The following is a 26,381-nucleotide window of genomic DNA, read 5'->3' on the forward strand; positions in this document are numbered from 1 at the left end:
GTTTTGTGTATCTTTAGAAGCTTATTTTGCTAGCATAAACACAATTGGGTAAATAACCTTATAGGATAGACTTTTACTGTTTTTAAAGGAATGTTCATGTGATGGATGGACCTTTTCTTCTACACTGGAACAGAACAAAACATCCCAAATACCATACATTTAAAATTTTAAAGTCTCCTTGAATTACAGCCCAAGTTATGTTGGAAGCCTGTTTTGTACAGTTCTCAGTTTATGCCCAAGAGAATGGCAGCTCATGTCAACCGGTCACCACCAGGGGGAGACATTATCCACTCAACGTGCTCCCCATCATCCCAACTGCTCTTCTACAAACACATCTGCAAACCTGTCAAACTCGTCGCATGGAAAACCACTGCTGCTACTTTCCATTTTCTGTGTCTTGTTTAAGCATGCGCACACACACATACACAGACACACACACACACAGACACACACACACACACACACAGACGTGTTGCCACAGGCCTAATGGAAACCTGTTGATACTAGGGATGGAAACATGATCAAGAGATGATAAGAGCAGGCTTGCATATGAAGAAGGTAGGTGTGTGTGTGTGTGTGTGTGTGTGTGTGTGTGTGTGTGTGTGTTTGTGTGTTTGGATATGTTTGTGTAAGTAGTAGTTAGAGCATGTGGACGCATTTGCTTGCAAGTCCATGTTTTTGTACTTTTGCATGCGTTTCTGCTCGTTATCTCCTCATAAGTATATCTAATCTCTCCGGCCCACTTACAGCTGGTTAACCATTGACACTGTATGGACCGTTACTGTTGTGCATTTGCTGTTGAAATCAGCGGCTGATCGGTCTGTCTGTTAATCGTTAATAGGACAAAGTGTCTGCTAATGCCACAAAGACCTGCACTGAAAAAGGAAAATTAACTCCGACGAGCCTCAAGTTGAGGTCAAACCGCACTGCATGAGAAAAGCAACAGCATCACTTGCCAGCGCCGCATCCACACTGAATTCAGCACCTCCACTATATGGGACTTTCCTATTGACCCAACTACACTGCTCAAAAAAAATGAAGGGAACACTTAATCATTACAGTATAACACCAAGTCAGTCAAACTTCAGGGATATCAATCTGTCCATTTAGGAAGCACAAGTGATTGTGAATCACTTTCACCTGCTTTGGTGCAAATGAAAGTGACAACAGGTGCAACGGAGAGTCAACAGCAAGACAACCCCAAAAAGGGAATGGTTTTACATGTGGTGGCCACAGACAATTGCTCTCTCCTTATCCTTCCTGACTGATTCTTCTCTAGTTTTGTGTTCTGCTAGTGTCCTTGTCACTGCTTATAGCATGAGGAGGTACCTGCAGCCCAATCAGGTTGCACAGGTAGTCCAGCTCCTCCAGGATGGCACATCTATACATGCGGTCGCAAGACGGTTTGCTGTGTCTCCCAGTACAGTCTCAAGAGCACGGAGGAGGTACCAGGAGACCAGCCGTTACACGAGGGGGGCTGGACAGGACCGTAGAAGGGCATCAACCCAGCAGCAGGACTGGTATCTGCTCCTGTGTGCGAGGAGGAACAGGAGGAGCACTGCCAGAGCCCTACAGAATGACCTCCAGCAGGCTACTGGTGTGCATGTTTCTGACCAAACTGTCAGAAACAGACTCCATGAGGGCCTGACGTCCTCTAGTGCTCACAGCCTGCACCGTGCAGCTCGATTTGCATTCCCCAGAGAACACCAGAATTGGCATGTCCACCATTCGCGCCCCGTTCTCTTCACAGATGAGAGCAGGTTCACACTGAGCACATGTGACAGGCGTGAAAGAGTCTGGAGACGCCGTGGTGAATGTTATGCTGCCTGTAACATCATCCAGCATGACCGGTTTGGCGGTGGGTCAGTGATGGTCTGGGGAGGCATATCCTTGGAGGGTCGCACAGACCTCCATGTCATAGTCAACAGTACCCTGACTGCTAATAGGTACAGGGATGAAATCCTCAGAGCGATTGTCAGACCTTACGCTGGTGCAGGGGGCCCTGGGTTCCTCCTGGTGCAGGACAATGCCCGGCCTCATGTGGCCGGAGTGTGTAGGCAGTTCCTAGATGACGAAGGCATTGATGCCATTGACTGGCCCTCACGTTCCCCTGACCTAAATCCAATTGCTCTCGTGATTTTCTCCAGATGTTCTGGCAGATTCTGAGCATGCGAGAACGTGAGAGGATGCATGTTAAGCCGCTCTTGGCCCAAAAGGATGGATGTTACTCAGAAAGCAGGGTCTAACTTCACTTCCACGGAGTTTACATACAAGGGATACAAACTGCCAAAACTGAGTGTGAGAGTGCGTGACTTTAAACAGAGAGCAAAGGGAATGTTGTACTATGCGTTTGAATCTATTCTTGCCTCTCAAATATTGACTCAGTGATTAATTACCCTAGCTTAAGGCTGTCAAAGTTAACACAACAATAACGCATTCTAATTAATTTGCATTAACACCACTCATTTCTTTAACCCATTAACACAACTTTCGATTTTTAGGTTGTAGTGGGCTCAGTTTTAGGATACAAAGTGCCTACCGCCATCTAATTTAAGTAATACATTCACTATGGATAAGTACCTCATACAACTTCAAAACACCCAAACTATGTCTTTAAGTTAGCTATGCTCTTTCTAAGTTTGACATTGTAGTTAATAGCTTATTAGCCTAGCCGGCTTATTATCCCTTATTTAATACCCCTTAATTACCACATAATAACTACAAATAAAGCAATGCTATGCTTTGGTATACCAATATTATTAGTGATTAGTGATATCTACTTACTTTTGTATCTCTAGTTGAGTTTTTTGTAGCTCTAGTTGAGTCTTGAGTTTCTTCTTTGCTCCTTGGGTCAGGTCGTACTTGTTCAGGTCTTCCTCTGTCAGCGCTAAAAACTGTAGGTAACAAAGGGAAAAAAACATGTTTAGGAAAAGCACACATACCGTTACACACGACTACAGCTTGAAATGCTGATTTCAGTGGGTGATTGAGCGTACTTGTTGTTTCCTGTAAGATATGTGAATAAATAAATGACAGGAGAGCATCTGAAGCTGACCCACCTCTTCCATGGTGAGCTGTTTGAAGACGGGGTAATACTTATGGAGCCGAAGCCTGCGCAGCCAGTCCAGGATGCCGTTCTGCTCTGCAGTGTTGGGCTGGGACTGGGATGGTACCTGTGTATGGGACTGGGAACGGGACAGGGAGTGGGACTGAGGGTATGAAAGCGACTGGCAATGTGAGTGGGACGTTGGCTGGGAATGGGACAGGTGCAGGGACTGAGGCTGTGAACCGCACTGACTGCCGGTTTGTGGATGAAGGTGGTGCTGCTGAGAGTATGAGTGTGACTGACTGGGATGTTGCTGGGAGGAGGGATCACCTCCACCAGCCAAGGGGCACTGGGTGGACAGGGCTGACACAGGGGAAGGGAGGGAGGACAGCTGGGGGGAGTGCTGGTGAGGAGGAATGGAGGGAGGAAGAGGGAGGGAGGATAGGTGAGGTGAGGGGCGAGTCATGACAGAGCTGTGGGTGCTGACGACGGGCTGGACGCTGGCCACTCTGTATACCGCCCTGAGAGAGGAAATACAGTCAGATGATGATGATGATGATAAACGCTAGAAAGACAAAGAGCGAAAAGATCTTACCTGTTACCTCCTCTGTACTGAACCATACAGCCAAGATCTGAGGGACAGAATGAAAACAAAAAGACTTTCATCATCAACTTAGTTTCAATGTTCAAAACTCTGAGCCTTGGCCTCAACATCTCACATAGCACACTAAATAAAAACCTCTATATCGAATGAGGCGATACATCACGCAGTGAGTTAATCAGTGCATCACAACAACTTTCAGGTGTTATGGAAATAAAGTGATAACGTCTAAGCCAGGTAGAACATTGGGGATAATGTGTATATGGCGTCTAACATGTTGGACCTTTAACCAGTCATAATCAACCATTGTGTAGCCTAATTCAAATGAAATCAAAGTGGTCTGACATCAAGCCCGCCACAGTTTTATAATGATCAGAAAATATTTTTCCACTTCTCAACGGGTGGGGTCCGCGCAGTTGGCTTGGAAAGGCCCGGGGTGAAGGTGGCCCGCAGCTCAGACTGGGGCTGCATCCCAAAACTCTTAATTGCATCCCTGTTTCCCTCACTTGCGTCTCATCCTTGCGTCTTAGTCCCTCCCACCAGGGAAGCATGGAGAGACGCAAGGAAACCATGCGAGGAGAGAGGAAACGAGGAAATACGATTTAAGCGACATGGGACGGTCGTTTCCTCTGAAGCGTCACGTGATGCGACGTCCGTTTCTGATGACAGCAGCAGCTGATCACAGCTGGATCAGCTGTCAGTTGGCTTTAACAGCTGTTTGTGTCTGAACTGTACTAATACTAATAAAGACAAGTGCAAGCTGCAGCCTGTATTTCTACTGTGGACTGCTTAGAGGCTCAGGAACCATCTCTACTGGATCAATAACTTTATATTATTTATTAATTATTAGCGTCTGTAGTTATTGATATTCTGATTGTGAGCTCATTATTTAATAACCCAGAATATGACTACGGTGTTTTTTTGAACACTGGACATTATTTATTAGGCTAAAGGGAAAATGTAAATGATAACTCATATCAAACCCGACGTTCAGGAATCATCAGCCTCATGTGACTGAATGGAAATGAGGATAAATGATGTAAAAGGTGTTTGTTGCTGACAGACAGACTCTCCTTTTCTCTCTTACTTTAATAGTTTCATTAATAAAAGTTAACGGGGGAAATAACAGATCATGAAAAGACAAATCATTCTAATAAATAAAGAAAGTTATTTTTAATCAGTTCATCAGGTCTTATAAACCCCTCTGACTGTCAGGCTGCTTCACTGACGGTGTGTGAAGGAGAGCTACTGCAGATCCTTCTGCTGCTGCTCAGAGCTTCAATTAACACAGATTATAACTAGATGGTGAATCAGAAGACAACTAAACTATAAAACGTTTAATCTGTGATCTGTCTTCACTCCGGTATAAAACTCCAGTGATGTTGAGAGGTAAAGTTATCAGATCAGTCTGATCGGCAGCAGCGTCCAATCAGTAACTGATATCCAATAAGGTCGGTCCAATAAATGCAGCCTAAGGGTGCGTCCCAAAGCTCTTAATTTTCGTTTCCTCGCTCCTCGATCCTCGCTTGAACCGGAAGTTGTTCTGGTGCGCCATTTTGAAGACCGTCCCAAAGCTCTTATTTGTGCATCGAAGAGCGAGGATCGAGGATCGAGGAGGCTTGCCGGAGGAGCTATGAGCGAGGATACACCAGTGTATCCTGCACGGAAGTCTTTTACCGACCGACACGCCCCCTTATTGGATATCAGTTACTGATTGGACGCTGCTGCCGATCAGACTGATCTGATAACTTTACCTCTCAACATCACTGAGTTTCATACCGGAGTGAAAACAGATCACAGAAGACAACTAAACTATAAAACGTTACTCTGATTCACCATCTAGTTCAAATCTGTGTTAATTGAAGCTCTGAGCAGCAGCAGAAGGACCTGCAGTAGCTCTGCTTCACACACCGTCAGTGAAGCAGCCTGACAGTCAGAGAGGTTTATAATACCTGACAAACTGACTTAAAATAACTTTCTGCATTTTTTAGAATGATTTGTCTTTTCATGATCTGTTATTTCCCCCGTTAACTTTTATTAATGATACTATTAAAGTAAGAGAGAAAAGGAGAGTCTGTCTGTCAGCAACAAACACCTTTTACATCATTTATCCTCATTTCCATTCAGTCACACGAGGCTGATCATTCCTGAACGTCGGGTTTGATATGAGTTATCATTTACATTTTCCCTTTAGCCTAATAAATAATGTCCAGTGTTCAAAAAACACCGTAGTCATATTCTGGGTTATGAAATAATTAACTCACAATCAGAATATCAATAACTACAGACGCTAATAATAAATAAATAATATAAAGTTATTGTGCCAGTAGAGATGGTTCCTGAGCCTCTAAGCAGTCCACAGTAGAAATACAGGCTGCAGCTTGCACTTGTCTTTATTAGTATTAGTACAGTTCAGACACAAACAGCTGTTAAAGTTGACTGACAGCTGATCCAGATGTGATCAGCTGCTGCTGTCATCAGAGACGGACGTCGCTTCACGTGACGCTTCAGAGGAAACGACCGTCTCATGTCGCTTAAATCGTATTTCCTCGTTTCCTCTCTCCTCGCATGGTTTCCTTGCGTCTCTCCATGCTTCCCTGGTGGGAGGGACTAAGACGCAAGGATGAGACGCAAGTGAGGGAAACAGGGATGCAATTAAGAGCTTTGGGATGCAGCCTATGAGTTTTACAGCACCCCTCGCCCGGACCTCTCCGCTTCCTGGGGTCGTGAAGTGCTCACTGTGCAGTGCAGCCTCTCTCCCTGTGGGGAGGGTCAAGGCTCCCGGTGTGTCTGTCAACCGGGGCAGACTGTCCTCAGTGTGTCTTGGATCTGCAGTGATGTCGGCAACCCACCCGACCTCTTAATTTTGCTCTCAAAGTGCACTAGATTGAGGCATTTAACCTTAAAATTTACAACATTTTCTTCCAGGGTAGCATGCCCCCGGGCCCCCCTAAAGGGTCAGAGGTCCACCCACCACAGTCTCACAAAATCCTGTAGGAAACCCTGTATTACGTCATCCAAAACTGGATATTCTCCCACTTCAAAACTCATTCCGGCGCCGCTGCCACAGTATACATCGTTTTTATCACATATGATTAAGGATGTTAATATTAACCGTTTAATCGTTAACCGACATTAAGCATTTTAACTGATTAATGCTATCGGTTAAAAGAAAAATTTATATCTAATTAAAAAACTGAGAAAAACTCATCACTTTAAGGAGAAAAGCTGGTCCACCTTAAGAGTCCACCTTAAGAGAGTCTGAGCCAGAGTTGCAGATGCAGAAAGTTGGCTCCGGTCTTGAGCGGAGCACAGAGCTGAGGAGTTGTAGCCTCATAGCATTTATTCACCGACAAATAAACTGTACCAATGCCACCAACAACCTCACACTCACCACCGCCACACACACACACACACACGGTCTGTTGGACACTCGCTAAAGTTACGCAGCGCTGACAGACCGTGTGTCTGTGACAATGGCTAGCACGAAGCCACCGGGGCACTGCTAGAGCTGCTAACGTTGCACAAACACACACACCGTTTGTTGGGAACTCGCTATCATTACGCCGGGCAGACAGAGTATCGTTACACAGCTGACAACCTTGGCCAGTGGTGGTGGCGGACTTTTACTGGGAAAGTGACTGCATGTCCGCGACACTACATGCAGCACCGTGGCTGCTAAAGTAGCTCTCCTGATGGTGAACTGGGGACTCAGTTGTCTGTTGTGCTCATACACTGCAGCAGACGCACCGCTGCATGCGGAGCACAAATTTTGTCGCTTAATGGTTAATAATCGGTTAACGAGAGACGGTTATCAGTTAAATTTTTTTCCTCCAAATTAGCATCCAGATTTATGATATGATATGATATATGATATATGATATATGAGATATGATATAATATAATATAATATAATATAATATAATATAATATAATATAATATAATATAATATAATATAATAGTGCAAACACAGTGCTACGGGAATTTTGCAACATTACATTCATTCACTGCTTTCATGCTTTACATAAGAATCTAACATGCTGTCTGGTGTCCATGCAAGGTTTATCAATATATTATTAAGAACCTGCAGACTCATTTTGTTTTTTTCTGAAAGCGGTGTCTGCTGTGTGTTTCGTGATATAAACCCATTACCCATGTGTTCAGTGCAATACATGTGATTACAGCCTCATATCCAGCTTATGAGGAATGGAATGTGATATATTGTAATGGGGGGGGGCAGAGCTCTGTGCTGTAATTTGCCTCCACAAACACACAGTCAGACATTTTCATATTAGCCTTGGCCACCCTGGGGTCTCCTGTGAGTCTGGCACGCACACACACACACACACACACACACACACACACACACACCTACACACACCTACACACACCTACACACAGAGGTAGAACCACATGCAAAAGTACACGCACACACAGATATACACTGCACTGAGGCTATAAATACTCTCCGGGATGAAGTCACACTCATAGAATCAAACACACACACCAACATGAGGTCACCACACTCTAGGCTCCCCAACACAAACATGCCACGCTGAATTCCCACACCAGACTAAAATAGACCCCGTCCGCTCCCTCCAACACCTCCAAAACACAAACTGAAAATCCTGCCTGGAGTCTCACCTCTCTCACCTCTTCACTGCCACCAACCAAGACCAACACTCACGGCCTTGTCCCTTCCATTACCCCTTCTTTCACTCCTCTCTCTCTGTCTCTCTCTTCTCCAACACCAAAACCTAGACATGAAATCGTTCATCTTGCTCGTCCCTCATTGGCACCTTCCCTTCACTGCGTCTAAGAATAGGGATCTCCTGTTTTATATCCCTGCTGCCCTGTTTAGAGACTCGCTGGTTTTATTCACAGCCACACATTCATGACATTTGGAGTTTAAACTGTAGACTGTATATAAAGATGGACGACGCGTCTCCACTTCAGCTCACTGTACAGAAGTGAAGCCAAAATATCCCGTATACCGGAGCAAAAGAACGTATATTGCCAAGAAGTGAAAGTCAATTGGTCTACGCTTATGCCATTTTGGACTGAAAGTGGCTACCAGACCGCCATTCAATAGTATAACATTCAATAGTTCTAGTATATATCTGTACTAGTGTTATATTCTACAGAAATAGCCTGGAGCCAGAGTCAGCGCAGTAGTGATTGGGGGGCTGGAGCCGAGGTATCGTGGTCAGATGTCAAATGTTAGATGTCAATCATGACGTCTTTTTATAGCATTAAATAACTAATCAAAAGCAAACTTATCAGAAAAGTTAACATTTGAACAAACATCAGCGTGAATACAACTACATAAAATGTAAGAAACTATCTTTGGGAAAAAATGTATTTGACGTGTACTTTGACTTTCTAGTTTGGCCCGTGTCCCATCCTCTAACATGGAGAAGGCAGGATTTTTGAGCTATACTGCAGCCAGCCACCAGGGGGCGATCTAGATGTTTTGGCTTCACCCTGGGGAGCCGTCATGTCTTTATGATGTCTGTGGTTTAAATCTGATGTTGTCTGCTACATGTGGTCTCCTATTTCGCTACATAAAAAAGGCAAAAGACCACAAAATTTAAGAAAAAAACATTGACAAAAAAAACAAAATAAAGACTTACTAGAGCTGGAGGTGAACGGGCAGGTCGGGGCTACAGGAGCAGTAGGAAGGGAGGAGGATAATGGAGGGAGGGGGGAGGGGAGGGAGGCAGGACAGTTGGGTGAGAGAGGTCTGGCGGAGGTGAAGAACAGCTGGATGCTGTGGTGCTGGAGGACATGGCAGGGCAGCGCTGTCAGACACCTGGGCGCAGGCAGAGAGATGGAACAGCAGGGGGACAGACAGGAAGTCAGACGGACACAGGGAGGCCAAGGAAGCCAACTGGGTTTAAAAACTAAAGAAGAGATGCTATATCACATCTAGCCGCACCATGGAGGTGCACTGAAGAATTTGCTTTGTGCATATTAACGAATATCAACATTTTAAAGAGGCCCTATTGTGCTTTTTCTATGCTATTTTTAGGTTCATACTTGTGTTTTGGGTTTTTACTAGAACATGTTTACATGCTGTAATGTTCAAAAAACGCTTTATTTTTCTCATACCGGTTCTGCTGTAGCAACTCTTTTCACCCTCTGTTCGTTGTTTACATTCATAATGATAATCTTGGGGGGAGGCCTGGATGGACGGACTGCCAGTGTTGATGACTTGGCGACTTTCTCGCTAGATTTAGCAACTTTTGCAAATCCTGCTAACTACTTTCATTGGAAAAGAGTTAGCAACACCGGGCTGGGTTTTCAGTTAGATCTATTCTAAAAATCTAGTGTACTCTTGCTCGTTTCCCTGCCTTTAAGTTAAATTCATTCTTTCTTTACATCATTGTTTTATTTGATGGCCTTTTCAAGGGCAAAAAATAAACAGGAAGTGATATGGGACTCACCTGGGGTCAAGCTCTATGGACTGAGGGAGGAATTTCTCCACTCCATCATCAGGAAATGCTTGAGACAGCTTAGAGAGAAAAAAAACATGTACTAAAATAAGTGCACTGTGTTACAGTATTACACTTCTATGCTGATGATACCGAGCTATTCATGACTATAAAACCTGACAGTTTAAACAGCTGAATACTTCACGTAATTAAGACCAAATATCTGTTGACCATAATTAGATCAGAAACATAGGGGAAAGAGACTAATTCATTCATAACTTGATAAGCTTTTCACATTTGTGACGGGTCAATCTGTAGAATAAACAGCCGTGAAGAACTTTTACTATTCTCTCAACCTGAGCGTAGTCTGAGATTATTATCATAAAACAGGGAAAGTGTGTTTCAGTGGTGGTACTGACCTGGGTCCGCAGCTCCGTCACCTCCTGCTGACTTCTGACAACGGATGACACAAAACCGTCTGACCAGCTGGCCTGGAGGAGGGAGTGGAGAGGAGGAAGGATGGGGAGAAGGGGAAGGTGGAGGTGATGGAGTAGAAGGAGTAGAAAACCAGGTGGAAGGAAAGGGTGAAAACATGAAGAGATGAACAGAGAACATTTGGAAGCGTGAGCAGGCGTCTGTGTTTACACTGGACCCACCTCGAACACATATTCACTAGTGTCTTCAGATGTGTGCGTCACTCCTCTCAGCACCACTTTCTCAATCACCACTGAAAGAAGCACAGATCGTTTCAGAGATGATTAAATACACTTCACAAGAAGAGACAGTTGCTTTATCACATCAGTCATTTAGAGTTGATAGATAATTTCTTACTTTCGAGAGGAGGCCAAGTTTAAATTCTCTGAGGACAAAACCAGCAAGTTACAAGTGAAGTAGTTTAATTATGTCATCAGGTGTAACTACACAGACTGCGATGTGAGCTCGCCAGTCGACTGCACTGCTGGTGCACTTAAGTTTGAGCACAAAATGACAGTAGTGTATATGGGTGTAAGAAAATATGAATACACGAGTATTGTGATATTATGTTGTGCGATACTGTATTGATTCTCCAAAACACTATTGATTTTTAATTTACCTCTATTTGCTCTTTCGGAGGTTCTAGCGGGCTAAAATCTAAGGAATCCTTTGGTACCAATCATGTCACACCAGCTTGTCGAGAAGGAGGTTAAATAACGCTCCAAAGTTACACAAAATTTTGGCGAGGAAAAACTTTTTCCATCTGGACAGAAGCTCTGTCTTGCCAAATCCCTTCCCACAGCTGCTACTGTACAAATCATTCAGGATGGTGTTCCCCACCTGGGATTCTATCTGTCTGGTCCCACCTGTACTCTGTCCACCAGCAGCCGACAGCTATTTGTATCATATTTATAACTCTGCTACTATCATCTGAGTAATAATCCAGCCGTCATATCAGGCACCAAATCTCTCCTTGTTCTGTGGTTCTGAAATGACATTTCTCCAGGCGAAATGATCACCTCACCCAAAATCATCCAGTGTAGCTTGAGAACACATAATATTTGTATTTTAAAGTTGATATGTTATGACTTTATAATGTGAAATTTGTAGGTTAAACTCAGTCTCCTGTCAAACAGCATATTGACCCTCTTTATTCGCGTGTAGCACTTGTTTACAATAAATATATGGATGCAAATCTGTCGCACATTATTTGAAGGGATAATTCAGATTTCTTGAAGTAGGGTTGTATGAGTTATTTATCCATAGTCAGTGTATTACCTATAGTTGATGGCAGTTGGCACGCCCCCGGTTTGGAGAAACAGACAGGAGTGCCAGCATGAAAGCAAAGCAATGTACTGTACTGCTTTGGACGGGGGCAGCAGCAAATGTATTTTAGCCTCCAAAAAGAAAGGCCCACCTAAAACAATCAATGTGTAATCATAGTTTATGCTATATTAAGAATATATCACTGCTTTGCCTTGCCTTCAGACAGCCCTTTCAGATGGAGAAATGAAACTGTTGTCTATGGTCTCTTCAAAACCACCAGACTTCATTGACAAAAACTAATTTTACCTCGCAGAACACAGGAGTTGCTGGTCTACCGCTGCATCAATTGGTTTGTTTATTTGTGTTCTTGTGTGACTTTGGTGATTTAAAAAGGGGTTAGTTCGGATTCACCAAAGTCACACAATAACACCAACGAACTAATGCTGGGCACATAAAACACAAGACTAAAGCCGATTTTGGGCCCGATTCCCCCCTTCCGACAGTTGTCAGCAAAGTCCAGATTTTTTGATGGTTCTAAAGATTATCTTTCAAGATTTTGTGTGAGGTATATTACATTTTTTTTACATCCCCCGGTCGATTCGGAAGTTCATCCTGGCTGCTCCGATTTTAAACATGTTCAATATTTCCGATGGGATATCTTCTTGTGTCTGGGGATCCCCGAGGACAACTGACGATGCAGTCACGTGGGAAAGAACGATAGCCAATTTACACTAAAGTCCTGTTTGATCGCGAGAGATTTTACGAGATTTCTATTATTTTTTTTAGTCGGAACTCTTGTTGTTCATGAATCTGTTAGTGTGTGGTGTGCCGTTTTGGCCAAATCGTTGCTCACCACACACTATAGGAGCAAAACTGTTAAATTTAACATAACATGTCGATATGTGTGGAGTCTCTCACATTTTCAAAATCTGCTTTTAGTGTGGGCCAGCCTTAACCGATCGAGGCATCGGTAGACCAGAAACCCCCATGTTCTGCAAGGTAAAATTACGTTTTTTGTCAATGGAGTCTGGTGGCTTTGAAGAGAGCATAGATGGATAACGGCTTCAGTTCCCCGTCATAAAGGGCTGTCTTATAAAGCTAAAGCTTTAAAAATAATCTAAATATAGTGTAAACTTAACAGATAGTTTTTTTTAGGTGGCTAAAATCTGTTTTGATGCTACCCCCGTCCACAGCAGTACATTGCTTTGCTCCGGTGCAGGTGCTCCTGTCTGTTTCTCCAAACTGGGGGCGTGCCGACTGCTATCTACTGTAGGTAATACACTGACTATGGATAAGTACCTCATACAACCCCACTTCAAAACACCCAAACTATCCCTTTAAGAGGGTTTGCATTCACATGTGTGCACACATCTTGGATTATTTGCGCATAATGTCTACTCCTATGTCTGGATGCATGCCTCAGGTGCAGAGGCAGGTTAGGGCTGCTCCACTGCCATTAGATCCATGTCATTAGATAGAAGGTGAGAATGAGTTGAAATGGTGGGAACGCTAAATGGATGGTGTGTGTGGGTGTTTGTAGGAGACCTCCGGGTATAGATTTAGACACATTAGACTCCAAAACTCTCCATCTGAAACCACATGAGGCGTGCAGGAACAAGCAGCAGGGGAAGGGAAGACATGAGTGGAGGAGACAAATACAGAGGGGGATAAAGGAGGAAGGAGAGGAGTCGCTCTCACCACACACATACATACATACACACACACACACATCCCTCAACACCTTGCTGTGTGTGCGTGTTGGGCAGCAGCTGTGGAAGGCTCTAAATGCTGCCTGCCTAATCTAGGCTGCTACACACACACACGCACACACACACACACTTTATGAAGTCCAGGAGTGACGTGATCAAAAGAAGAGTTTCAATTATCTCCTAAAGAGATGATACTGTGCATTGATAAATATCCCTCATGTTGCCTCTGTGTCTTTATTACTTTACAACTACAGTTTATGTGTGTGTGTGTGTGTGTGTGTGTGCCAAAAAAAACACACATCGTAAAACAAACACATGAGGTGTGGCTCATTCTGCCCGGCAGGTAGCAAAATCTGTAAACACACAGGGAAAATGGTAGGGCATAGCATATAAACTTAATTGTGTGTGCCTGTTAGTGTGTGTGTGTGTGTGTGTGTGTGCACGCTTCTCTGTGCTTTATGTGTTTGCACATGCTGAATACAACTGTGTGTTTGTGTGTGTGTGTGTGTGTGTGTGTGTGTGTGTGTGTGTGTGTGATTTATGCTGGTGACAGCTACATTATGTGGTGTGACCATGAGGTAGTGAGATAGTTGAGTATTGTGTTACAGACAGAGGTAGGGGGCCAAGACAATACCAGACTGGCCTGGAGAGGCTCGCCCCGACTAAAACCACATACTGTACACCCCGAGACACCAGCTGGTCACTGACTGATTGATTTCAAATGAATGATAATGGAAGGTATCCTAGGTGATCAAATGATCTCAGTGCAAGTGGGATTGTGACTTAGGCTGTGTCTGAAATCATTAATTCATTCACTACTCCCTACTCACTATCCAGGGACTTCTATGTAGAGGACTGTATAGAGCAGTGATTCTCAAAGAAGTCTCTGCAAAATCATTTTCTATAAATTATAACATTGTGCTGTATAATTAAGAAGTGCATATCCACAGATAGGGAGCATTTGCACCAATAAAACAAGCATGCTGTGTCTATTACTACCACCTACGTTAGCTTTGGGCCAATAGAAACTCTGATATGATTGTGACACATCACATCAATCTGTCATCAATCAGTAAATTCCCTCAAATGCAACGGAAATATTCCAATCAAATTATTTTTTGAAGTAATATGCTTAATTACTATGATGTGTTTGGCAACACTGTTATGATAACTTCTGTTATAATTTGTTCAGAGCTTTCTGACAATAATTTGAATAAGGAGCAATACGTGTTAAAGTTGAAGAACTTACTGAAAGTCAGCATTAAACTGGTCATTTTAAATGTCTGGATTTATTAGGACGTTGGTGTTAACATGATTCAAATTGAAATGTGTTTCTGTTTATCACTATGAAACAGGTCTGTTTTTAAGTATTTAGATTGAAAAGTTTTACAATACAAATAGTTTAAATGACCAAGAGTACAAATGGTAGTAAGCCTATGCTTACGATTGTCGATTCCGATTAATCGTTATGATAATGAGGGGTTCCTTGGAGAACTTTTCTACCCTGTAAGGGGTCCCTAGCCCCAAACAGTTTGAGAACCTCTGATATAGAGGACTATATAGTGAGCTAATCAGCAAAATGAAAAGAACACGGACACTACTCGGGTCATGTTATCTGCGCCGTTAATTACGTTTTTGCCAGATCAACGTCTGCTGGTAGACCGACCATAATAAATACTGGACACTGACATGTATTTTTGTGTGATAAATACATATTATAAGCTATTTTGTTGAGTTGTCTTTTAGCGAAATGCTAGGAGTGAATTTAATTTCTCCTTGGTAAGCAGTGATGCAGCGTATATGTCTAGGGCTTTTATTATGAAAGGTAAGAATTAACAGCCGTTGTGAATGTAGGGGGAATAAGCGTTTTTCCCCAAATAAATAAATACTAAGTACTTTGTGGCCGTTTGTGTTGTGATGCGCTGCTCTGCTCACATTAAATATATTATTTTTGCGCTGCAACGAGACAAGATTTGTCTCAATCGCGTTGCTCTCTTTCCTCTCGTCCGTCTGCCATTTTCTTTCAGCGCATTGCATGATGGTATACAGTGCTCGGTTAGATACCATCGTTTTACACTTGTAGACATTTTTTCTATGGAGTTGGTAGAGACCAAAACAGAGCAAAAAGGGGAGTGATTATTACACACACACCTAAGCCTTAGGGCAGCATTCTTAAGCCTAGTTGTAGTGTTCAGATGTGCCAGCATGCCACATCTTGTTCAACTGGGCTTAACTGGGTGTATAACATGACACGCACAGATGGAGGGTCGGAATGAGGCCATACACATACATAAACTTGGAAAAAAAAGTTTGGAAATTTGTGTTTGGTGGATTATTTCTCTGTTGTTCCGATGTCAATTGGCATTGTATTTTACATCGTTAGAAAGCCTGTTTATTTACCTTCACAATGATGTCCAACTTGTAAGGATCATGCATTTGTGGGATGAGCAGCACAGCCGATTATGTGGGTAGCGCCCAAGTTAAATTTGCCAAAATTCTCTGCCGATGCTAAACAGTGTATTCTCCTGTTGGTATTGACTCTTGTTGTGAGTTGTTTGGTGGATTGGATGATTAAACTCTTTATCAGTAACAAGGAACAAACAAGACATATTGGCAATTTTACACTTTATTCATTTAATACACCGTCAGGAGCCTCAGTAGCGGTGGAAGATCCATACGCAGCCACAACAGCCTGGCACCTCCTCCTCATGCTGGTTACCAACCCGGTCACACGTTGCTGTGGGATGGCGTTCCATTCCTCAACCAGGATGCAATTTGGTTTTGCGCAACACCAGCTTCAACTTGCCCTATCGCACGGGCCTTCTCCAGATTAGACAAACTTGGCATGCCGATGCTTGGAGCAGACACCAAATGATCACTTTAGTAAGGCGCAGCACCCAGCAGGCCCCATGCACATCAGCCACCTGATTGCCAGCACCTGGAGCTCAAAACAAGAGTCAATGCCAACAGGAGAATACACTGTTTAGCATTGGCAGAGAATTTTGGCAGATTTTACTTTTACTACGCCCGTGCAATAGGGCAAGTTGAAGCTGGTGTTCCGCAAAAACCAAGTTGCATCCTGGTTGAGGAATGGAGCGCCATCCCACAGCAACGTGTGACCAGGTTGGTGACCAGCATGAGGAGGAGGTGCCAGGCTGTTGTGGCTGCGTATGGATCTTCCACCGCTACTGAGGCTCCTGACGGTGTATTAAATGAATAAAGTGTAATATGTCTTTGTTTGTTCCTTGTTACTGATAGAGTTCAATCATCCAATCCACCAAACAACTCAAAACAAGAGTGAATACCAACAGCAGCTGTGCTGCCCATCTCATAAATGCGTGATCCTTAAAGTTGGGCATCATTGTGAAGGTAAATAAACAGGCTTTCCAACGATGTAAAATACAATGACAATTAGCATTGTAACAACAGAGAAATAATCCACCAAACACAAGTTTCCAAACCTTTTTTTCCGAGTTTACATACAGTAAGTCAGACAGAGAAACAATGAGATGAAGAAAAGTAGAAAGTAACAGAATAACAACAGCGTAGTAGAACATATTTCCATCACAGAGGCCCACATGTCCTGTAAATAGTACAGGATCACCTTAAGTGTTCTGCTGGGAGTGACGCAACCATTTAGAAATGTCGTAGGAATATAAAACAGCCTCTGTAATGACGGCTCCAGTAGCTCACCTTTTCCTGCTTTCCCCTGGTGGTTCTTGGTTGGTGCAGCTGCATCCTGGCCCTGCCCAGCAGGGAGAGGAGGAGGAAGATGAGGAGGTGGTGGTGGTGGTGGGGGAGTTTTAGGAGAAGGAGGAGGGAGGTCCGGGTGAGGAGGGGTAAGTTCCTGGCTGACCGCTTGGTCTCGTCTTCCCATGGTGACCCCTGAGCCCAGCCCTGAGAGTGTGCCGGCTTCTCTGGTCTGACTCTGGAAAGCAGAGGTGAGAGGTCATTCAGTAAAAGAGAGGTTAAAACCACGGCGCAGAGGTCAGGGATCACTAGTACAAGACAGTATTACCTCCTTAGCCTCAAGTACAGCTTGTTTGCACACTGGTACCTAGGGATGGGTAATGAAACCGGTATTAATCCAGCACCAGTGCTAAATCATTCAAGACCAGAGTATCGATTAGCTCCAACGTTACCGGTTCTTTTAAACGGTTTGGTGTAATTCATTATCACATCTCCTCTGGTATCTGTGTCAGTGCTGAGCTCCTCCACACACACAAACGTGTCAGCAAATAGAGCAGGGAGGCGGCGGGGGAGACAGTGAAGTAAACCAGGTGAAGTGAAGATAACTACAGCAACTACGCTTGTTACTGTAAGTGCAATAAAACCTTCGGGAGTAAATAGCCAATACTTTATCAATACACCTGTTCAACAAGCATAAACCTGTAAACATGTAAAAGCGATATTTCAATCTGCTCTGTCCGCCATATCTCATCCACCGCCATTATGTTTACACAAGCACAGCACGCTAGCTCGGCTAAAAGCAAATTGTTACAAACAAGCTTAAACAAAAGCAGTCTGTATGTAGTCTAACTCTTTAGTTTACAACGTGTCTTAAAATGTTTGTAAACTTATCTGCTGGCTGTTTGTGTTCTGCGTTCTTAATAAACTTCACTCAGGACTATTATCTATTTTATTGACATTTTAGAAAAGTTTCCAGTGAGATATTATTGAGGTTATACAATGACTTTGCTGTTGTAAAAAATACTGTTGCTGCTCTGGAAACATTCTAATCCTGTTCTGAATTTATTCTTTTTTTAAATAATATATTAAAAAGCAATTATTTAGTGATGAAAACAAACCGAGTATCGATAAATAACCAAACCGATCAGAGGAGTATCGTTAAGAGTAGTAGCATCGACAAAATCCATCCCTACTGGTACCGATATAACAGTGACCTCAAGGTGGTATGTCTTTGCTTACACATGGGTCAACTGCAAAAAAGTACATAGAGAACACTGCGTCTGCTCCCAGATGGAAACGGTCCCACACAGTTTCCCCCTCCTGTCAACTAGCTGCCTTCACAGTCCCACATGGACACAAAAACACACACAAGGCAACATTCAATAACCATCTTTATGAATGCAACGGTGAAGCTGTGCCGTCATTGCTTGAACAAACTCGAACACTAAGCGACGCTCTTTCCCGGGCTGGCACCGTGCTAAGACAAAGTGAGGAGAAAGATCTGGCAGCGCACACAAACCAATATTTAACCAGGCTTGTCGACTGAGAGGACGCTCTTATTTATAGCAACGCCCTCGGGGAGCAGTTGTAGGGAGAAAGAGTTGACATCCAACCGCAAACATGGAGCTGTTTTTTTACTGTTGGCTGGACTACTGCTCCGATTAGGATTGAGATTGATGTGCTTTGCTCAATTACACCTCAGAAACCCAGAACTCCAAAGATACTCCTGTTATCAAAACAATATTTCTGTGATGAGTAATTTACTTTCAGTTTGTGTTGGATGTACTTTCCCATAACTTCCCCTACAATTAGTAGTTTCCAAGGGTGCTTTCCCACCTGTAGTTCTGTTCATTTGTACCGGACAAGGAAAAAAACAAGGGATGCACCGATACCAGTATCGGGTCCAACACTGTGCTCATGTACTCGTACTCGCAAAACGGCTCCGATACAGCGGCACCGATACCAGGTTACGGCAGCGTGACGTTAATCTCTCATCACCATCTTTCGGGTCCTAACGCACGCGCTCATTCTCCACCTTCCCGACAGTGTGGGCGAGACGGGCCGGTAGTGCACCCAACCCTGCGGGGCCAGGATCCCACCTCAGCTGGCGCACGCCGGCCCTCACTTTCATTGCGCCACGGGGTTTTGCTTGCACCCTCTGACTTGCGAGTGCGTTAGACTCCTTGGTCCGTGTTTCAAGACGGGTCGGGTGGGTTGCAGACATCGCCGCAGACCCCTGGCGCCTTTTAAGTGGGCCGAGCCCCACCCTGGGGGCACGGCACGGTTGGAACGCACCGAGGACAGTCCGCCCCGGTTGACAGTCGCACCGGGAGCAGGGGGCCCCGTCTGTCCCCGGCGGGGAGAGAGGGCGCAGCCAGCACGTTGGCCACGGCCCCGGGAAGCACCTTCACCCCGAGCCTTTCCAAGCCAACCTAGAGCCCTTCGCGGTGCACCGCCTCGTATGCGGGACTCCCCAGCCTGCCCCGTGTCGCTCACACCCTCCAGCTGGCTGTTAACGAGGGTCTTTTGGCACAGAGAAATACTCGTATCGGTACTCGGTCTTGGCGAGTTTCCAAATGCAAGTACTTGTACTTGTACTCGGTCTGAAAAAAAGTGGTATCGGTGCAGCCCTAGAAAAAAATATTTATTGTTTAGTTTGAATTCTTAGGCTTATGTTCACACTGGCTTTTTACAAACAAACCAATAAGATGCAAGTCAACCAGAAGTTCATTCATTCCTATGGGAACCTCCGTGATTTCTGATGCGATTGCGAAACTCCTTCCGTTTTTCTTGGTCCGTAATTTGCCTCGAATATATTGAAATAATTTAACGTTTGCGGCAGATTATGGACAGACCGTATTCATTGTGTGCCACAGGAATTAGCAAATTAATAAACTGATTTATGAATGTAATGCATCTCTATTTATACGTTGTTGATGCTGATAATAATGATGACGAAAAAAAATCTGTTTCTATACACCCCGTGCGTTGCCTCTGTGCACTGCCTGTCGGCACCTGTGTCTGTTCGGACTTGAAGCTGCTGTTGGCACTTACTCACGTTGTTCCTTCCCATCTAGATCCTTGCTTGTGTTGTACGAACTCTCAGATGTACGTCGCTTTGGACAAAAGCGTCTGCTAAATTAAATTGGAGAATTGTGTGGAGAATTATAAGGTGATAATATGTTTTGTGTTTAAAGCTTGTTGTGCTGCCTCCAAGTTTAAAAAATAACAATTAAAGTAGGTTTAAGGGAAAGGGGCAAAAACAAAAGTTTGTATAATCACCACAGATTCTTATCACCCAGACTATTGTTCATGAATTGAAGGCTAATGCATGTTAAACCGAAAGCAAAACATTAACATGGCAATCCTGTACCACAAGCTGTCAGTCATTAAGACAAACAACACAGTTTGTGAATCATTGGAGCCCACAAGATTATGAAATACTACTCCAACTCAAAGCCAGTACTGTAAATGATTTGGCATAATAATGCACTGTTTATATGTTTAATTACAGATTATCTATGAGATGCAAACACAGAAGGAAATTCAAAGAAACTGAACTCATTTGAGCCGTAAAATATAGTATCTGTTCATCACTTAAATGAGATTTTTCTGTAAATAAGGGTAAAGGAGTAATCAATAATTTACTGAACCTTCCAATGTAATGGACAGTATGCTCTGTCTAATGTGGACTGATGTGGTCCAGTGAGCAGTTTAAGTTACTATACTTACTGGAATACATTGATATGTTTAAAACCAGTTTGTAGATGTTCTGTGTTTGTATCTACCCTTTTTTAAATAAAGGTTACTACTCACAGTTCAACAGGAAAACCCCTCGTAATGCTGATTCATGAAATTCAAAATAAAAAGATTACATTACAGTTAGAAGTATGCTGCTCTTAGTTTTCAGAGGGAAAACCCAACATGTGCTATTGCACGCACACACACACACACGCACGCGCACACACACACACACACACACACACACACGCACGCACGCCATGGGCCCGTAGATCTGAAAACAATTAAGAGTGCTACTGCCACATCCGCATGTTACTTGCCCGACCTGCCAACTCTCTGCTCTGTCTGCAGACTTTTAGAGAGGGGAAGGAGAGTCGGACTCTGTCACACTGTAGGTACATGAAGTAAAAACAGCACTGATGTAAACAACATGAATCAGCGGGAAGGATTACAAGGACGAAACAGAAAAACATGGTGTGTGAATGAATTTACAAAACGTGAAAACTATAAAACAGACTGTGTGCTGACAGCAACTCTTCCGCCCTCTCCTACAACAGCCAGCTCTGCTGTTAATTCTGACACGTTTTTATAGATATATAAAGCACTCATATAATAGGGTGATTATGTGGGTTTGTTCAGGCCCAACAGAGGTGGCCAGTGTACTCTATGTGTTGTTTATGCCGCTGCACTGTTGCAAGATCGAATTCAACTATTTTTCCACTGAAGTGACTCGGTATCCAGCTGCTTCGTGTTAAGATAAGCTCATGCAAGTTGACTTAAAATCCTGCAAGAGGAAACAGACTGCAGTGGCCGAGCTGTATTATGCATAAGACAGTTTGAGGTACTTGGACTTTAATGAGTATGTACTATATACATTTACTGAACTCTAGTTTTAGAGGAACATATTGTACTTTTTATTCTTCTACATGTATCTTAGAGCTGTAATGCTTTTTGGGTTCAGATCTTACATACAATATATAATCTATGATGAGTTTATAAAACATTATGCAATAACTTAGGGCTGTCAAAGTTACCACGATAATAACGCGTTAATGCAAATTTGTTTTAACACTGCTAATTTCTTTAACGCTTTAACACAATTTGCAATTTTTAGGTTGTAGCGGGCTCAGTTTTACTGGCATCATGTGAAACTAGAAAACCTGAGGACTCATTTGGTACCAGCTATGTCATACTAACTTGTCGCGAAGGAGGTTAAATAACGCTCCAAACTTGCACTACGTTTTGGCAAGGAAAAACTAGCATGACAATTTTCAAAGGGGTCCCTTGAAATCTGACCTCAAGATATGTAATATTGAAAATGGGTTCTATGGGTACCCACGAGTCTCCCCTTTACAGACATGCCCACTTTATGATACTCACATGCAGTTTGGGGCAAGTCATAGTCAAGTCAGCACACTGACACACTGACAGCTGTTGTTGCCTGTTGGGCTGCAGTTTGCCATGTTATGATTTGAGCATATTTTTTATGCTAAATGCAGTACCTGTGAGGGTTTCTGGACAATATTTGTCATTGTTTTGTGTTGTTAATTAATTTCCAATAATAAATATATACATACATTTGCATAAAGCAAGCATATTTACCCACTCCCATGTTGATAAGAGAATTAAATATTTGACAAATCTCCCTTTAAGGTACATTGATTTCCGATTAATCGCGATTAACTATGGACAATCATGCAATTAATCACGGTTGAATATTTTAATCGAATGACATCCCTAAATAAAATGCATTGGAGTGTGTGTAAGGTTTCTGTGCGTAACATTTTTTAATTGGATTAACGGATTAAAAAAAACACATACGAAAAAACTGACTTGGCATGCAAAGACCTTTAATGATAGAAGTTATGGACAAATATTTCCAAGGAAAAATCTGTCCTAAAACACAGATACACTTGACATTGTTGCCTGTCTCCATTTTGGCAAATGTAAACTGCTTACAGTAGAGATACACGCTGAGTGAAAGCTATTGTGTCACATATACTGTATATCTACAGTAGGTGACAGAAGGCCTGGCTAAAAGCTGCTCTACTGTAGATAATATACGCGACTGCTCTAGTTTACAATGAAACCCTGTCATACCCTTCAGAGCACTGAGGGAAGGAAAGAGAGCCACAGAGAGAGAGAGAGAGCGCATTTATAACTTCCTGGGGATTCACTGGAGACACACACACACATGCACACGCTCACAGACACACTCACACACACCACAGAGGGTTGATTTCAGCATAGAGAAATGTGCTGACCTGCACTAAGCAGGAGCCAAGGGCAACAAAACACTAAATACAAACGCTCCTCTCTGAGCTGGGTACTTTCCCTTCACTGCTCAAACATGTTTAAACAGTATTCCTGCCTGCTTCTGTGTGCAAGTCTACGTCTGTGTGAAAGAGAGGAACAAAATACCCAACGTTATGCTTCTTTAACTTTCTTTTCCCATCTCTCTTAATCTTGCCCGCGTTGATAGAGTCGGTTTATTTCTCTGAGTCCTGATTCGTGTCTAAATAATCCCTCGTCAGCTCTCTGCAATATGATCCCAGATGTTACTGTAACAGAGGGTTAATGAGCCACTCAGTTCCTGGGAAATCCCCACCTCTGAGAGGGACCACATGTAGCTGTAAACCACTACGGTCTTTTCCTTCCTGTCCTCTCTTGTCATCAATATTTGGACATTTTATGGTTGACCACTGATCTTGCTGCTAGAGAATTGCATTTACCTCAAAATAATAGTTTGTTGAGGTAGCCGAGCTGATGTGTTTTGGAGTACAGACAGAAAGGAAGCATGTGGAGTTTTATGGTTTTTTAGGCGCACAGACTATGTGGGCGTATATAAGTGCAGCTATTATTTTGGGTCATGAACTTGAGGGGGTGGTGATTAATAAATATGCTCTCAGCCAGTCACATCACTGGTCCCATCGCTCTGAAACAGCTGAGCCAATCACAGGGAAGCATGACAACAGTGACTTAAGACTCACCCCGTGTTATCTTTAACTCTTGAAGAAAACTTTGTTTTTTTGGCATGCCTCCACGGTAAAGGATTCTTCTCACGGGGTGTGTAATTGATAAACAAATAGTCATTTTGTGGGGGAAGTATTTCTTTAACAAATGGAAAGACGGAAGACGAAAAAGATGCTTCTTCAGGAAATCATATTGTTGTCTGGATGGTGCCGAGCGGCACAACGTGAACACACAGCACCACAAATCTGCAGCCAGAGGCAGATGGTGTGGGTTTTTATATCAATTGCACAATGCATCAATCCGACGCTATTGCAGTCATAATACTGTATCTCATAGATGATCATATCGTCATAAATGACCATAAAAAAGCACCGAAGAGAAAACATTAATCACCAATTTTGCTAAAAAGAAAGTGGAAAAGGAGGCGATGACAGACATGATTTGACTTATGTGTCTGAATTTTAATTTTGTGTTTTAATTGGTAGGATTCTTAACTGACAGTGTTTCACATGAATGCTTTCTACCTACATTTTGTTGAAAATGTTAATTTATTTTTTCACATTTGCATGAATTTATTATCCATTTTCTTTCTTTCTTTTAATGCAGTTTCAATCTTGATATGAAACTGCTAAAATTGCCATCATACATGAATAGAAATTCACATGGCAGCTCATTCACACCAAAGAAAGCTACACTTTCATACAGCATACAAAACTCTTTTACATGCCCTCCCTACCAGAATGCAAGACAACTGAAGATGTAAACTGACTTTTAGCCAGTATGAATAACGCATGATGAAACTACCAGAGCCACATATGACCAATCAAAATCAAGGAAATCCCTTCCATTACATATTTGTTATATTTTTGTGAAGATCTTAAACTTGCTCTATCATTAAGTGTACATGAACATAAACTCTGACTGTGTTGCTCCCTACCTTGTGCCAGCATGTGCAGTGTGTGTGGCAGGGCTGGCAGGCAGACAGAGGCAGGTAGGCAGCGCTGGCATCGGGCAGGGAGCAGGCAGCAGGGAACAATGAGGCCAGCGGCAGGGACACAGTCTGATGGTGATAGTGGTGATGTGGCCGAGAGTGACACGCGGCAGCTCGATCCCCGCCAGGGCCTGCTGCTTGAGCCTCTTCTCCTCCTCCTCCTCCCCGGCTCACCTGCAACAACCAACGAGTTCAGTAAGATCTAAATGGGAAACACAGCTAGAAAAAGGTAATTTTGCTGTCGTGTACGACCACTTGTTGAACTGGGAAATGTAGTGTAGTGACAAGTGACAGGAGCATGATTTCACAGATTGCTACTTAATCTTTAAAGAGTCCAAATTTGATGCTGAAAATCTAATTTGGGTACGTCCCAATCTGTTCACTTATTGAAGTTTAATCTTTAAAACACTGTCAGATGTTTTCAAGTCACATTTAATTATTATCTTGTATTTTTTTTCTGTCTTTGTAGACCATCACCGGGAGATAAGCCTTGGGCATTTCGTGCCTTTCTCAATGTTGGGGTGATTTTTTTATTTTTAGTTTCTCTGTATATTACATATACTTTTTTTCCTCAATACTGTGAACCTTTGCATATCCCCTCCACTTGATACGAAACCATTGTTACAAAACGTTGTGACCGAGTTTGTCCCAAAGCATTCCGCTGTATTTATACTCTACTTAAGAAAGGCCCTTATTTTGTGTTTATTTGTTAAAGGGGACCCTATTTTCCTTTTTTCTGACAACATTATGGAAAGGACCCTACCGAGAAATGAAACGTTTTTCTTTACCTTTCGCTTACTGTTTGTTATTATGTCATGTGACTTGTTGCTGGAAGAGACAAAGGCAGAAACGGGAGAGTTGGAAAAAGGAGTGCCGGTGATGTCAGAGTTTGTTGTTTGTTCAGAACGAGACTTCTCAGAGCGAGACACAATAACAAACAGATTGAATCAAGCAAACGGTCAGAAAAACATTTAATTTCTCTGCATGGTCCTTTCCATAATGTTGTCAGACACTTATAATAACCTGAGCCTGTCAGTGGCAAAAACAAGCACTTTTAGTGAACGCAACATTACAATTGACTTTGCAGCTCATTTTGCGGCTGCCGGTGAGAGCGTTCTCCCTCAATACTGATACAATTAAATGTTGTCCCCATTAGTCACTTACACACAAAAATATGGGAAAATAGGGTTGAAAAATACCAAAGTGACCCTTTAAGTATGTTTCTGAGCTGTTATAGAGGACCCAGGGTCCCAAACTTCAGTGGATACAAACTGGTTATTTTGACCAGGTTTGATTCTACATGATTTTTCATCACAAACTCCTGCTGGCTGTCAGCTTTCACCTGCAAACCTGTAATTTACTTTGTTCACCACTGACACATGACTGAGGTCTGTTGTGTAAACAGGAAGCCTGTCATTGACTGTGTCTCACCTGTAATTTTGGTGTGTAGGTAAC

At 43.0% G+C, this 26,381-nt stretch overlaps 1 protein-coding gene and 1 long non-coding RNA gene across 2 annotated transcripts in view; both read right to left on the reverse strand.

The window, feature by feature from the left end:
• The window catches only part of zcchc14 (zinc finger, CCHC domain containing 14), a 39,288-nt gene that overhangs the window by 8,747 nt on the left and 4,160 nt on the right, over positions 1-26,381 (reverse strand). The window contains exons 2-10 of the mRNA XM_074632127.1: positions 24,873-25,100; positions 17,225-17,459; positions 10,739-10,809; positions 10,502-10,573; positions 10,095-10,162; positions 9,282-9,460; positions 3,642-3,678; positions 3,060-3,567; positions 2,785-2,894 (exon numbers count right to left, since the gene is read on the reverse strand). Of these exons, the coding sequence (XP_074488228.1) occupies positions 2,785-2,894; positions 3,060-3,567; positions 3,642-3,678; positions 9,282-9,460; positions 10,095-10,162; positions 10,502-10,573; positions 10,739-10,809; positions 17,225-17,459; positions 24,873-25,100 (1,508 nt within the window). The remainder of the gene's footprint in view (positions 1-2,784; positions 2,895-3,059; positions 3,568-3,641; positions 3,679-9,281; positions 9,461-10,094; positions 10,163-10,501; positions 10,574-10,738; positions 10,810-17,224; positions 17,460-24,872; positions 25,101-26,381) is intronic.
• Positions 24,518-24,865, reverse strand: LOC141765865 (uncharacterized). The gene is made up of 2 exons (XR_012593550.1): positions 24,672-24,865; positions 24,518-24,563 (listed from the first exon to the last, which is right to left on the reverse strand). It is a non-coding gene; the product is annotated as an uncharacterized LOC141765865 (long non-coding RNA).

The sequence above is a fragment of the Sebastes fasciatus genome, chromosome 4 (assembly GCF_043250625.1).
Source record: "Sebastes fasciatus isolate fSebFas1 chromosome 4, fSebFas1.pri, whole genome shotgun sequence".
Classification (NCBI taxonomy): domain Eukaryota; kingdom Metazoa; phylum Chordata; class Actinopteri; order Perciformes; family Sebastidae; genus Sebastes; species Sebastes fasciatus.